This window comes from Aphis gossypii, chromosome 3 (genome assembly GCF_020184175.1).
Source record: "Aphis gossypii isolate Hap1 chromosome 3, ASM2018417v2, whole genome shotgun sequence".
NCBI classification, from domain to species: domain Eukaryota; kingdom Metazoa; phylum Arthropoda; class Insecta; order Hemiptera; family Aphididae; genus Aphis; species Aphis gossypii.
This window is the reverse complement of record NC_065532.1, coordinates 12,907,120-12,924,168: the sequence shown is the minus strand read 5'-3', so window position 1 is coordinate 12,924,168 and position 17,049 is coordinate 12,907,120. Positions and strand designations below refer to the sequence as shown.

The following is a 17,049-nucleotide window of genomic DNA, read 5'->3' as shown; positions in this document are numbered from 1 at the left end:
ACAAATGTTAAGACCCTGACGATCAGCTATATCAATATATTAATGGATAGAATTCTAAAATGTCTATGCAATGGGTCCTATAGGGACTAAGGAACTGCTAGACGCTAGTAGTTACTACATTTGCAGTTTTCCACTTAACTTGTAAATACCTATATATTAATATATTATTGTATGCATAAAATATAAACAAACCTGACTTAATAAAAATGATTCATTTATATTGAATGATTTCTAGAAGAAAACTGAATCTATAGTTGGATTTTGAGTCTTGAGGATCACTGGTAAAAAATGTTCAGTAGGTAATTTTTAAAATAATCGGGGAAATAGGATATTCTCACAACACCTGTAGTCACCGACAGTAGATTTTAAGTTGTAATGTTGTATTGAAATCTAAAAATATTGAAAATATACATCATACATTATACATTATTTATATGAATACTTTTTTTGCTTTTGAAATTCAAAATTCTACGAAATAGAATAGGTATTTAGAAAATATTTATTTTTATTTTTTGTAGACCATAGGAACTTAAAACATTAGTCATTAACCTAACCTAACCTACGTATTTTATATTATATACTTCTAAATACGTAGCTTAGATATCTATTATTTAAATTTTAACCTATAGATGCACCAATCTTGTAGACTTACAGGCATCTCCTTATGAAAGAGTTCCTTTTCTATAACATTATTGTATACAGATTATGTTTTACCAACATATTATTTGTTTTTAAAAAAGGTAACCCATCGGCCATCACAAAATCTGTATGAATTCGTTGGTTTCGTTGGTCGTATATACAACGTTAATCATCAAACAATTGTTCGTTTTACAACTTAATAATTAGTGTCATATATTAAATGTAGTAGGTACCTATAGAGCAGGGGTGTCCAAACCGCGTCTTGCGAGCCACATGGACGTTTGCGGCTCGCATCTTATCTCATTTTTACCAAAACAATTTTTTATACGAATTTATATATTATATATGCCCATTTTATTTTTTATTACAGTTTGGCTCTTCCATATTTACATTTGGTGACTCGCGAGTCTCTTCTCGCTGGCCACCCCTGCTATAGAGTATAGACTATAGATAACTCGTTATTGAAACCAGACAAACAGACGATTTGTGCCCCTACGGAATAGTACCTACTAGTATTATAGTACTGAATTAGTACTATTTAATCTGTTTGTAGTTACTATTCACATTATGTTATTTTATGATTTGAAAGATACTTAATAACTTAATTGTTGTAACTCTTTAAAAGTAGAAGTGATAGAAGTCAGTAGGTACAACTTTAATTTAAACATTTTAAACTGTAGTCTGTTGATAGGTTATCCCTATAACCTATTAATAATTAAGTGCTTATGTTTCAATAAACAATAAAATATTAAAAATGATTAGTAATACATGTATTAAATCAAATTATTCACTTAGTGAATAATATATCATTTCCTAATACAAGGCAAAAGTATTAATTACTAAAGCTATAAAGACAAATAATGATTTACCAAATTGATTAAACATTAAATTTACTATTTACCTATTTTTAATTTATTACAATTTGTAATTAAATGAAATACGATTTCCCTGTCTTAAATACTTACCTTAAAAAAGATAATTCAATATTGTTAGGTTATAGAGTATAGACGTAAATAAAAATAACACAAGGTCATTGAATCTGTAAGAGCAGGTTAAATTTTGACTCATCAAGGTATATTTGTGTAAAATACTACAATACCATTACGATTACGATTCAAGAATATATATCATAAGTTATAACTGCAGCTAGCAGAAGTTAACTGCAAAAATAGAATTCAGTCGGCTTATTATTTTATGCTTAAAAAAAAAAATCATTAACATAATTAGAATCAAAATAACAATAGTTTTAATTTAGTGAGAAAAAACATATACCTATCAATTAAATGATAATAGTATAATGTAATTTGTGGTGTATAGTTTTTAAATAATTATTTAGAATTAGACAGGATTGAACACAACAATTTCAAAAGTATTTTTAAGAAAATGTAATGAAAAATAAAAAGAATACTACAACATAACTTACTCAAATACATAAAATTTTTGTTTAGTTAAAATAATATGAAACAAGTTCACAATCTATTTGGTATTGAAGTTACTACATTCAATGACCCAAGTTGCTAGGAAACTAAAAACAGTGGTAACTTATATAATAATTTTTAATCATAGATCAATTTTATTCTAAAATTAAAAATAAAATAAATACAACCTAATAATTTATTATAACTAGTCTAATATACATTTTAAATATTCAACTAAATCTTTATAATTGTTGCAAAATAAATAAAACATAAAACAACTATGATGGATCTAGTACTATTAAAACAAAACTAAAACGAATTGTTTTTACTTACAAGTATTAACAAATTTAAAAACAATCTACTATCAAGCTAAATATCTCTGGGAAAAATATTCCTCCTAAAACAAATAGTACCAGTACCATAATCAATAATAATATTAATAATAGGAATCATATATTTCAGTATCATATTAAATGTGCACGCATCATTAGCATTTTGTGACAAAAAAATATGTTTCAAATTCTTTATTAGGACAGTTTATTGGCAAGATTATGGTTTTGGTCCCACCACTTATCCCTAATCTCGGCATATTCTGAAATTAACTTATCAAAAATAAGTACACAAAAGTATAAATTATAAATATAGAAACAAAAATAGTAAAGATATGGTTTGATTTCATAATTGACAAGTCTACATTATTTAATAATACAAATACAGAAAAAAAAAACAATTATTATAATATTTAATAATAATAAATATATGAAAAACAATTTAAGGGGGTGGTAGACATTAACCATAGTCCTTTATTAATAGGAAATGTGAAACATAGTCGATTTCTCTTTAAAAAATAAAAATAACCCAATATTATGCACTAAAAAGTAATAATTGACAAACATGAGATACGGTAGTTCATTAAGCAGCGCAATGTCACTGTGCCATCTCGGCATTCGCTATTCCTTTGGGCAGCGATGAAAAACATAGTCTGAGTAAATATGGAAACTTGGATGTTTCACATTTTATTGGCCAGTGATTGACAGCCATTATCACTTCCACAGCTATAGCCATATCTGTAAACTCAACAAGCCCAGATGAGCTACGTGCTTCTGTACCTTTAGGTGGAAACATCTTAATGATAATTTTAAGATCAACATCTTTTACAGCTTTGCTTATTGTCTGGGATAAATCAGCTTCTGATATGTTTGGTGGAGCATTAAAAAAATGCAACACGCTGGATGGGGTCTGACGCCGATTTTTTCCATTAGAATTTGAATGATACCTGCAAATACAATTAACAAAACATTAGCTTAACATTCAATTCTTTGTAAAGTTATTTGAATAAATATACTAAGATACTTGTAATTATTAAGTAATATGATCACTGGTCAAATAATTTAAAAAAAAACTAATTGTAGTGTTGAAAAATTAAAATAAATTAAGTTTTTAACATATATTTCAAATTATATCCACTCATATAGATAATTGATGTAACTAAAAATTATTACATGCTTATTAACTATACACAATGTATACTATATAAAAAAAAGTGTTTTTTTTATTTTTGAATAAGCACCTTTACTATTAAACTAAACTATATTTATAAACTATACTGATATTCAATATTAATATGACGATTTGCCAAATAAATATTACCTATTATTTTTTGAGTTGGAATAATCTTTGAATGATGGAGTGCCATCAGGCAAATCATAAGGTACCATAATGTCAGACAAATACATTTGCTTCGATACTTGCAGCTGTAACACATTACCACTAATAAGTGTTAGCTTATTCAAATTATCCATACAACGATCTACAGACATTTCGTTGTCCATCTGTACCATTGCACAACCTTCCTTGCTTTTTAAAAATTTAATTTTAACTACATTTCCGTACAAACAAAACAAATTAAAAAGCCGATTACAATTTGCTTTGTCGGGATCTAGACCATAGACCATTAGTACACAACGTCCAGGCGTCGCTGGATAGCTATCCCCATAATTATTATTAGGTAAATCATGAGGTGTAGACAACAGTCCACCCCGACATTCGAAATCAAATCGAGGGAATGTAGGTCGAGTGGATATGAGGGGAGCTCTGGGAGGGTCTGGTAACAGAGGTGCGGTTTTCTTCTCGCCAGGATTTGGCGTGGTGTAGTCCCACGTTTCGGAGTCGTTCTTGTAAACATTCAGCTTGGACGGCTTGGCATATTCTACCCGTAACGTACAACATCCCTGGTATATGTCGGCACCGTCCATTAACTGCTTGGCCCTTATGGCGTGTTCCACTTCTTCATATTCTACCATGGCTTGTACACCACGTTTCCTAAATATAACTATGCGCAGAACGTTACCGTGGTCTTTGGAAATGGTGTGGATGACGTCTGTGTTTATCGGGTACGTCACTTTGGTGATGGTCAACAAAAGTATGTGATTGGGCTGCGTTTCGGCGTTCTTGCGGCGGCCGTCTTCGTACGACGACACGGAACTGTTGGTGGTTCGCGACTCCCGGTCGTAATCGGCGGTCCTCAGCCGTTTGTTGGTCTGTTCGTTTTTCAAACTGTTATAACCGTAATGGTTAAATGACATCATTATTTTCGAGGGAAACGCGTCCCGGGTTCTAAAAAATAACGTTATTTTTCGGTCACCGGCGGAACGACGACGGACGACATGGTCCAGACAGAGTACGGATATCAAGAGAGAGAGAGACACACGCACACATAGACACGGAGTTAGAACGGAGATAAGACGAGGAAGCAGAGCGCGAACGGATTTCAAAGGACTACATGGCACTTTGGGCGGAAGAATCGACGAAACCGAGAAGAATTGATCGCGTCAAAACGGTACGGACGACAACGATGATGTCACGGTCGTCGATCGGGACCATTTTGCGGACATCGTTTCACATACCCGCAGCGGCGCCGAGCACGACAACGACGATAGTATCGTAAAAGCGAGTAACGACGTTTGAAACGTTTGAACGTATAATATTTACGATATTAAAAAACGATAATATATATATAGTGCACCTCAGACCAGCGCTATCATAAGACCGACGCCATTTTGTCTCGATATCTCTCGTGGAGGCGCGCACGCACGCAACTTTACAATACAAACCGCGAAAGTCGCCCGCACGCACTAACACGCGACAATATTGCGCGCGCACTCAAACGGTGATGTCGGTAATAATAATAATAATAATTAGTAAATTATTATTATTATTATTATTGTTGTTGTTGTTGTTGTCGAATTATATTATCGACGGATCGGAACGTAGCAACAACAACGACGACGACGACGAAAAAACAAAAACACGACCTGCCTCGGGCGATTGAACGGACCGTACTAAGCGCCGTGCCGGAAATGTTCGGACATCGAACGCGCACTGATCACGGTGATCGCCCGCGATCGGATGGTCCGTAAATAATGACGACGACGACGACGACTACGACGATAAGGCGGGCGCGCGCGAGTGGCGCGTTCGGCGTGTGTGCGTGTCGCGCGACAAGTGAGTGGAAAACTGGCGGAGGGAGACGCGGTCGTCGCCGTCGGAGAAACGATTTGAGAACCCCTCGGCGGCGGCGGCGGCGGCGTCCACACGTACGTAAGCCGCCGCTGCCCGAGAGTGCACGCCTGCCGGCCACGAGCGGCACAGCAGCAGCTGATAAACGCGGCCCATTTAGGGACGACGCGCGCCGACACTTTCGCACGGGATTCGGCCCCGTACGGACCAGAATACAAAAGACTTTAATTATGTTATCGTAATTTAGCGGCGCGAAGCCGGTCGCGGTCCGACGAGGGGGGAATTCCTTGGACGCGAGCCATCGCAGCGGCGGCGGAAACGGATAGAGCGGCTTAGCCCGCCTCGCGCGCGCGAGAGAACGTGCCGCCGCGTTATTATAATAATGTGTACGGAGGTACTGTACGGCACTTTTGGTTTCGGACGGTCGTTAGGTGAACGGTGGCCGGGGAGGTGGTTGGCAGGGCGATGGTCGGGACGAGGGACGAGACTCGCGTTTATTTATAGGACTATTACAATGCGACGCGCCGAGCTATAGTATAAAGCGCACGTCGTAAAGATTCGTTTTATTTTATTGTGTACGAACACTATTATAGAACGACGGTGATCGGTGGTCTAGGTACCTATAACGAGGAGCGTCTGTTTAGTGTCCGCGTGTACTCGAGTGCACTGCTGTTCGGTTCAGGGTGATCGTAGGAGTGGAGGACGACAGTAGTTGACCGGACCGTTCGGACCTAGCTCCCCCTCCCCGTTTAGGGATGATTTCTTGCCCCCCCCCAAAAAAAAACAAAAAATTTCAAAAGGATTCGTGTGTTTAGTCGTTTACCTACCATTTGGTAAAATCTATTTCCTTATAAAATGTCCATGAGAACATTTTGGGACAATAATTGTCATTTTTATTATTGCCAAGATACCGCGGAGTACGAAAGATAAACGATAAAAATATCAGAATTTCGACGTATAAATTCGTTATTACAATAGTGCCAAGTATCGATGGGGCATACCGAGCGTAGCGGTGTCGGTCGGTGACTACTGACTATATAACTACTAGTTTATTCGACGTCATTAAATGTTAACTATTTTCGTTATTACTTGCGTATTGTTAAGTTTTTATAGTGTCTCATAGCCAATATACGTAGACTTCAGTAACTATATAGAATGTCTACACGATGCGTTTCAATGCTCTTGGTTAGTGAAATTTTTTTTTTTTATTAAACCAAGTTATGACGATTTACGAGACCTCTAATTAATTTGCCCTTGGTACCAAAAACTTTAGGATGACTGGGTGTGTGAGTGTAGCCATTGTTGGTAGCCGAGTATCTCATGGCTCATATTATTATTGTCTTGCATTTGCATGTTGCATCTACTTTAAGTATATTTAAGATTTGAGTACATTTTCACGAAACACCCGCCCAATTAGTTCTATAGTTTATAGGTACCAGATAAATCATAATCCATAGTTAGACAGGTTGTAGATAAGAAATGTTTAAATCGAAGACAACCGTAATTCTGATGAATGGCACTGAAGTATTGAAAATTAAAAAAAAAAATGATGAAATAGTAAATTGCAGTATTGAAATTTCGAGCTTAAAAAAAACATGTTTTTTTATACGGGACCCGTATATGTATGGTAGAATAGTGGATTATTCTGAATTTAAAAATCATATTCATTTTATTATTTTATATTTTCCATTATACCTACAATAGGCAATAGCGACCATGAAAATCCGTGACCCTGATGAGGCTGCTCAGTGCTTTGTGAGATATTCAATAAATTGTATCTCATGTTATGTGCGATCCATTCGTGTACTGCAGACCACGGAACGTGTCCAGCATTACTAATTTTGTGTATCGTGTTTATTGTTATCCACATTTTAAGTTCACGTTTAAGTGCGATACACTCATTATAATTAATGTTTTACTAATTTTCATATCAAAACATCAATAGTGATGGTGTAATGGTATTAATGGGCGTTCCGCCTTCGTTATATTTATGTAGTTTCTGGATGCTCTCTCCCCGCATTTGATACAAATGAAACAATTTATTTTATTTGAACCATAATTCATAATATACTTTATAGTTTTTATACTTATATATTGAAATAGTCTTTACTGTATTGGTTGATTTCAATCGTTGAAAAGAGTTTGATTTAACTAAGTTATACATAGACTAGGTAATAGGTACTCATAAAACAAATAATTTTAATAATTTAACAGAATAGTAGAATTTATAACTTTAATTATAATTTTAAAGTACGTATTAGGAATTCCAGTAAGGTTTTAAATAAAGATGATGTATTATGTACAATGAATTGTTTTTGCAGTGTAACTTTTTAAAATAATAATTCTTAATGATATTTTTAATTATTTACAAACCATAATAGTCAAAAATGTTATAAACATTACCTACCCTTATTAATTTATGTTTTATTTTATTCTTAATAATTTATTATATTAATTTTATATTTTTTATATTAATAATAACACTTTTGGTTAGTTATTGGATTCATATAACAGTAGCACTAATAAACATAAAAATGTGTAGGTATAAGTTCATTTATGAATTATAATTTATTATACTTTTTGTATATTTTGAATTTATTAGTGGTGGTTGGAAGAATACTAATCAGTGATATAAAAGTATAGGAAAACACATTCAATTTATTGGTTGCAATCTGGGACGTATATAATATTGCAATATAAAAATTACGAGTAGGTATTGACGTATTATTCTGTACAAAACATTTAGAAGTTACGATTTCTATAACTGTTCGAGTCACTGTTTGATTCTAAAGACTATTTGTGGCCCCCTTACTTCCATCAACCATCGACGGCTGACACATAGAACGAAAAAAAATAGTTTACCGGAACCTCCTCCTCTACCATTGATCGATACAATAGTTACGCAGTCTATCCTATGTTATACAATACCCGACATTGCTTTGTTAAGGTGTGCCTCATATATAATATTATATTGTGAACAATATACACAGACAGTATGGGTGATAATTTATATTTTCACTCATTGTTTCAATATCTATTGACGTATTTGAAAATATTATTTTCCCATTGGTTATTTCTAGTCGAAATAAAACAACATTTTTTTTAAATTTTCCACTTTTTTGAACAACAACATAAATTTTAAATTCGTATTCTGAAGCAGAATATTTTTTGAGTATTTTGATACGTCAAAACCTAAATTCGGATAAGTAGTTTATGGGTTATAACTTTTCTAAGTATGTACATAAAATTTCGGTTAACGAAATATATGAGACCATCATTTTGCTGGATATCCCCGTACCACTCCACTCTGCTAACTAAAACTTTAAATAATCATAACACTTATAAAGTCATAACTCATAAACTACTCGTCCGAATTTAGATTTTTATGTATCGAAATACTCTCAAAAATATTCTACTTCAGAATATAAATTTAAAAACATATTTTATCATTTAAAAAAAAAAATAAAAAGACTTAAAAGAAATAATAATTTTATAAGGATAAAAATATAACTTTAAAAATAAAATGTTGTTTTATTTTGACAGGAAATTTTGCGTAAAAAATATTTTCAAAAACGGGTAATAGATTTTTAAATAATTAGTGTTGTTCAATAAAAAAAATCACTGTATATATCTAGTTATCATCGTATCTAGTATCTACCGTACCTATACCTATAGAATCGTATACAGCCGTCTATATTCTCAAGGACCAATTAATATGCCCTTTTTCTTGATTATCCAACATCGAGAATATTTGTTATTGTTTTAAACTAAATTACTATTTTAATATGATGAAAACAAAACCACGCTAACAATAATCTATATTCTAGTATCCTACATTTCTACTAATACATTTTATTTTATATTTACTTTGAATCACCACCGTGGAGGAGAAATCCACAAACAAAGCTTGAAGTTGACTGATATAATATATATACCTCATGAATCATGATGTAATATATTTTTGATACTTAATTAAGAGACTTATACGTTTAATATTTAAGGAATCTACACCTTTCAGTTAACTTTTAGTCATTTTGTAATTTATACATAAACGATCGTGTGGTAAACCGGATTGAAATGGATCAATGTAACAAAATTCAGAATAATACAATAAATTCCACATGTAACTGCTACCTACTGTAAGCTATTGTATAATAAATATTATAAATTTAAAGTCCGGATTTATATGTTTTTAGATATTGTTACTGAGCTTTACGAGAGTAAAAATTGTGGATGACTGATTGAACACCGAGTTTACAGGACAAAGTTATTTTTACATATTTGAGAATATTTCAAAGGTTATAGAACATTTTGCATATTTTTGATTTTTTTTTAAGAGAATATAAACAGAATATTCACAGTTTCTTTAAAGAATATGAGCATCATATTTTAGACATATTTAGAAAATATATATCCGAACCATAATTATAATAAAAAGAAAAATTAAAATGCAATAATAATTATCTTTAAACCGTGTAACGGTGTCTATATCCTTCAGTCGTCGATGCGTATTCAGCGTTCATCAACCGAGGAAGCTGTTAAAAATAACAAATATATTTATATACGATAATATCTATACAACGCAATGAGGCACAAACTGGGCAGTATTTGAACATATATTTTGTTAAATGTAGTTAAATATATAAAATACTTATGTACATGAAGCTAAGAATGCTAAACGCATATGATATAAATCTTAGAAATTTCTTACCTAGTACCTACTTAAAAATCAATTTGTGAGCAGTTAAAATTGTGTGATGATGATATATTTGTGTTTACGATGTATTATACATGGAGTTAATACTTAATAATATGTAAAGACTAAAAGACGTAGGTAACTATTATAATAATTTTGCCGTTAAATTTGTGCAATTAAAATAACTTTATCTTATAGTGGCATATTATTATACTATATAATTTATTACGAGACACCTCCCTCATATCTCAAAATATAATCGAAGCTATTTTTCTAGTAGAGAAGACGATTTTAGGTACAAAAAAATGAGAAAAAAAACACATAATTGTAAAATCAATACATTCTTCTCTTTTATTCGAATCTATAGAATAAAAATAATAATATTTAATAGGAAATGTATTTACTAAAAGTCACTTATCATTAATGTACATATGATGCAGTTGTTAAATTAATGGTATTATTTTGTTAAGATTTAAATATATTTATGAGTATGATTTACAAGTCTAAAAGCAGATCCAGTCCAAGTTATCAAGAAGGTGGAACGATTTATTATAAATCGTTATAAAGTATTATATACTTACAGTGTAGGTATAATTTATAATTGATGAAATACTGCTCTGCAGTGTATCAAATACAAAATTGTTTCATAATTTATACTAATACAAAATTAAATACATGTTTTCATAGTATGGTTTTAAATAACTATGATAATTTCATTGTAAAAATTAATTCAACATTTTTTTATTTTAAACCCGTTCGGTTGTCGTGCATAAGTATACCTAAATTATATTAAATTATTGTATAGCTTAAAAATTGATAAACGATTAACATATTTAAAATTGTTGTAAACCAATTAATAGAAATGAGAAAGAATATTTAAAAAAATAGTTAAAATATGGACTACATCCGAAATAACACGCGAATCCCCCTTCCTTCCCAAAGGTCACGAGCCTATATGATAGAACTATAATTTTTTTTTATTTATTCTCCAAGAAGATCATTACATAATTATATTGTAATAAACCATCATTAAAAATAGTAGGTATAAATGTACTACTATATTTATTATAATATAAGCTATATAAATTAAGAAAATTAATAATTGTTATATATAGATTATAGATATATTATACTCATTGTCAATTTCAATCAGTAAAATAATAATATTATAACCCTTAAGCGTAGTACAGCATTTATTAATTTAGTAGCATATTCGTATAGGTACCTACCATTATTTATATTTTCAACATCTATATTATTGCGATATATTTTTTAAAAAAAATATTGTCATATAATAGTGGTTAAATTTACAATACGCTATTGCAGCGGATGTTTGTGATTTCCCCTGAAATATTTTGAGCTCTGATAATGTATAAATCAATATGAAAATCGGAAAGCTAAAGAATTTACTGTTTTGGAATTTTTCAAGATAGGTCCCTTAAAACTTCTGGAAATGTTTTGAAGGAAATTGCGTGTCTGAAGGCGTTTCATATGATATCAAAATGTAGCAGAAAATACATTATATCAATGTATATGAGTCGTTTGACGTTTTGTTGTTGTTGTTGTTGTTGTTGTTAATATTATTATATTATTATACCCATGTATAAGCCATATAAGCTGCTCGTAACTAACGAGAGTGGGTGCCTCTCGGGAATCACGCCTCCTAAAATGTTTGAAAAAATAATTTATCGCAGGCCGCAACCCCATGAAATCATAAAAAAAAACCTTCCCACTAATCTCCACCCGCCAACCACTAGGATTAATGTCAATAGTTATATACATATAGCTGCTATTCAAGAGGAGTCTTGCAGTTCCAAAAGTTGTTGTTAATGCTATTTAAAAGAAATAAAGGTACTGAACATATTATACAAGATTATTTTTAGAGGAATTGGAAATTCAAATTTTAAAAAATTTGTTCAAACCACGAATATTTAAAAATAATATTGTATTTATGAATGTATAAAATGTTCAATTTTTATACCTAAAATTAAAATATTTAAAACAAGGTTTCTCATAAAAAATTGTACTGAAACTAGTACACGCAAATGCAAAATTTTCTACAAAAGTCTAAATATATAGAATATACGTGCTTATTATAGTTTTCCTAGAGCAAGTTTAAAGAAATATGAATCAAACATTTTTAAAATTTACTGAAACGAGCGATGACAAAAACGGTAGTTTTTAATATTATAGCGGAAACGGTTAGTATATGCCCGAGAAATCTTATCTAATTAAACAAATATTTAATGAATATCTTTTTCATAGTTTCTTGATAATTTACCAAACGATAAGATAATAATAATTCTCTGACATCAGAACTGTATGCACAATACACTTATATTTAACACGTACAGGGTGAGTCATATATTGTGTTAACTCGTTTTTTAGTGTTAGATTCACTGGAAAACATCGCGGTCCACGATATGACCCACTATATAAATAGAGGTAGTATTCGCCTGTTCTTTAATACACACTTTTAAAGTTATATGATCTACATACATAATATATATATATATATATATATATATGTATTAGATACGCTTATTTATAATATGATCTACTATCTAGTGTTATAGTAGGTATACTACTTCCATAGTTCCATCACGAGCAATATGTACGTGTGCAAATGACTTAAGAAAAGTTTTGTTTTTTATAACATTTACGAGATTGAAATATATAAAAACGTAATACATAAGACATAAAACGCATTATCATTCTGTTCTAATCTCGTTAAAAAATATAATATATTACTTATACATCTAAATGGTATATAATATATACATGTATAATACGGTTTTTAGACATCTTTACACATCTTTTCATGTTATAATTTAAAATGTACGAAACTGTAATAAATTGCATGATTTAAGTATATAGCATTAATGAATATCATATAAATTATATATATATAAATATATTTATACCTATACGACCTACCTACTTCTTTTTTGCCTGATAAACGATAAATAACAACACAAGTGTTAACGCTGTAAACATTTTTGATCTTGTTCCAAATGTTCTTTATAATTTGTTCTTTATCCAATATCATTAAAACATCATAATTGATATTTCAAAGTCACACGTGGTCAGTATATAGTTGAATATAATTATTAAATCATATACATCAAACAGCCCACATGTGAGTAATTACATTTAATTAATACAGGCTTTGAAACATTTAAATGAAATATCAAACCTACCAAACAATATTATGATATATTAGGTGTTTTATAATTTATACGTTCTACATCAGTTCTTATAATATTTTCTTTTTATTTGTTTAAAATCCGATATAATTCAAAACGCAATATTATTTCAAAGTTGTACTTAAACATTGAGTAAAGTTATAATATCATAGATAACCTTAAATAATTTAGTTACACATTAGTGTATTTTTCAGTTAATACAAATGTCGGTTTAATCTAAACTCCAAAGTCATTAAATGCAATTCCGTGTTAATTACCTATATGATACAGGTAATTTATCAATTTATCATAAAATCCGTTTCGATTCATTAAAACTATGTTTGCGATCGTTGATAACTGATTTGTATAATTATATGTAAATTTTATAAAACAATAAAATATCTCATGTAGGTATAGTCAAATAAACACAATGGTGCACGCATTTGTTATATTTTCCAATTATTCGCTTTATTCTATTCGGACGGTTTGTATATTTAAGTCATATGAACAATTAGTAATATAATCGATAAAAGTTTTATTTTGGAACATTTGAGAGTGATCTTCAAAGTTCAAATATTATTATGTCATTTAGAAGTTTTTTATATGGAGTGTTTATAATTTGCAGTAAATTCATTATTCATTTAGGTACATATTTTATAAAAACAGATTTTAAAATACAATATGTATATTATATAATGTATTAATAATATAGTGTGTGACGCCTAAAATAATATATATTAATGGCCAAAGGACTGCATACACGATACAACACAAAAATATATTACAACGTACAACTAGGTGGTTGTTATAACTATAAATACTTATTAACTTGAAAAGTACATACGTTTTGAAAATATTTTTTTTCATTAAATAAATATAATATAAATATGTGTTTTGTACTATATTTTATCTTTTTAATTTTTTTAATGAGCATATATATTTGTATTATAGTCTGGAGCAGAATACTTTTCCGAGTTTTTATATTTTAATGGAGAAATTAATTAATTCTTATATAATTACGTACTAATTAGTTGCATGTATGTTGTTTTTCAAAAAAATTAAAAACTTAAAAAAGTATAACGATTAAAATAATGAATTTTTTTTTAATGAATTTAAATATACGTTAATAGTTTTTGAGATATAAATTATACGTATTTTTCGTGGTACATAATTAATATTATACATAGTAACCTTTTAACCCGCCTATTAATATAGAAACTATTACTTCTCTTACATACCTACCCACCTTCTGCAGACTTAACTTTAAAACTTATAATAGATACTATTTTGATGCTTAATATAAGTTAATAATTTAACTTTTAAAATATTTACATTAATTTAATTAGACGAAAAAAAAATTTTTAGTTATAATAAGTAAGCAAATATTTTTAACTGATATAGGTACTTGAGTACATATAATTCTAATAATATTGTAAATATCCATTATAATATTATATAAATCAAAGATTTTAAAAATAATAACCATTTGACTACTAATTCAATAAGTAAATAAAAATAAATAATGAAAAATAGATAAAAAAAAAAAAGTACATACAGGTACGTCATATGTATAAATATAAGAAATAAGAATAGTCTCCGAAAACAACAAATAAAGTTAAAATCTAATCATTCTAAACACACTATTACATAGTTGGCATTTGGCAAACATCGTGTATAAGTAAATGTACTGAATCGATGCAATAATATGTCTAGCAAAAATACTTTATAAAATCTAGATAATGTAGTGTGACTTAAAAATACGTAGTTAGGTATTTATAAATTTATAATAATCTTAAGGAATAAGGAATGTAACACAATTTCGTTAACAATTATACTTAAAAGTATAATATTATCTATATATTTTCTATTTTTTTCGTTGATTATACTTCTATATATAACTTAATATGCATTAGTAAATAGTAGTTAATACCTATACATTTTTTATTTTAAATTATATTATAAATTGTCTCCATTGATTATAAATTATAAAGAAGTATACTTATGTGTAGATTTTGACATATTATCTTGTTATACCATGCATGCCCAAATGATGACAGACATGTTATGTCATGCGTGTATAAAATGTATAATGCCATCAAATGAACATACTTTATGTCAAGCACATGTAAGATTAAACTTAATTATTACATTTTAATATCCATGATCAACATTTTACAAAGTTAAAAATCCTACTGAGGTGAAGAGGAAACGGTTTGTTTAACAATAATTATGTTTTTCTTAAATTACATTTTTAAACTAGAGAAGAACTTACAAAAGTTTTATTATATAGGTAGCATATATTGCATTATGTTTTACATTATTTTACATTATTTATTATATTTTATTATTTATTTTTTACATTTATTTTTATGATCGTATTTAAAGTTCAATGATAAAATAATGATAAAATGTAGTACAAATTGCAGTTTAATTTCAATTCAAATAAAATTCCTTTGTTATTTTTTTCATAGATAAAAATTTTTTTCCATAGAAACTTAAAATATTACACCATTACTTAAATTATCATTTTCCATACACAATACATTTTTAAAAATATTTAGAATGATTTTAAGCTATTTTTACCACCAACCTTATTTAAAACATTATACGGCAAATTAGTATTGACTTATAAGTTATAAAGGTACTATAACACTGTATACAGTTCTACGTATATTTAAAACATTTTACAAATACACGTGTTTGTGTTCATGAGTCATAATTCACGTGGACCACGGTTGGGAACTAAAGCTGGAACATGATGGCTATATAGGTATACTGTATATGTTGCATAAAAAGATATTCTAACACTTAAAATCTGGCAAAAAGCCAGTTATAAGAGATAACTTGAAGATGTCATGCTTTCTTACCTACCACACTGCTACTTTGACAACATTTTGGAAAGATAACAAAAAAAAAAGGAAACATATAATTTTTAATTTAATTAAAGGACCTGGTGCCGATTTTTTAATTTGTCCAGAATGTCATAAAATTTTATTTTATATTTTAATTGATATCTTAATAGTTATACTTTTCCACTAATTTTTTAGTTGATACCTATTTAGAGGGATACCTACGGTGTATTGTATTAATTACAAAAAACACTTTCAAGTCTCGTCGATTGTTGGATTTTGAAAATTAAAAACACATTGAACTTCGATTTAATATTTTATTTCAAACTAGCTGGAGTTACTGGCCCAGATTGTCTTTAATAATTAAAAGTAAAATAAAGATTTTTTTTTAAATAGACTTATTTAAAATAATCATTCATTCTGAATAACAAAAATTCAATTAGTAAAAAATTTGTATGTTGATTATGTTCATAAAATACCTATTAAAATAATATAACAAAAGCAGTGATCCAGAAATGTTAACGATAGAAAATATTAAATAATAATAAAGATGAAATTGAATACTACCTATCAATCTGGAAGAAATAGTAACAAAGCAATATGGATAAGATAAGATTACGATTACAAGTGCCAAGTCGGAAAAGTGGACATTCATTTTTATTTATTTATATATATTCTTCATATCGGACGGGAAGTTTTCAAGACTGAATAAACGGAAATTCATTTTTATTTATATAGATAAA

The 17,049-nt window shown here is 29.4% G+C and overlaps 1 protein-coding gene across 1 annotated transcript; it reads right to left on the bottom strand.

The window, feature by feature from the left end:
- Window positions 1-1,691: 1,691 nt before the first annotated feature.
- LOC114126397 (heterogeneous nuclear ribonucleoprotein L-like) lies at window positions 1,692-5,591 on the bottom strand. Its single transcript, XM_027990336.2, has 2 exons — window positions 3,708-5,591; window positions 1,692-3,333 (listed from the first exon to the last, which is right to left on the bottom strand). Exons 1-2 carry the CDS (start codon window positions 4,643-4,645, stop codon window positions 2,985-2,987), a joined length of 1,287 nt encoding a protein of 428 aa, XP_027846137.2. The 5' UTR covers window positions 4,646-5,591; the 3' UTR covers window positions 1,692-2,984.
- Window positions 5,592-17,049: the final 11,458 nt, after the last annotated feature.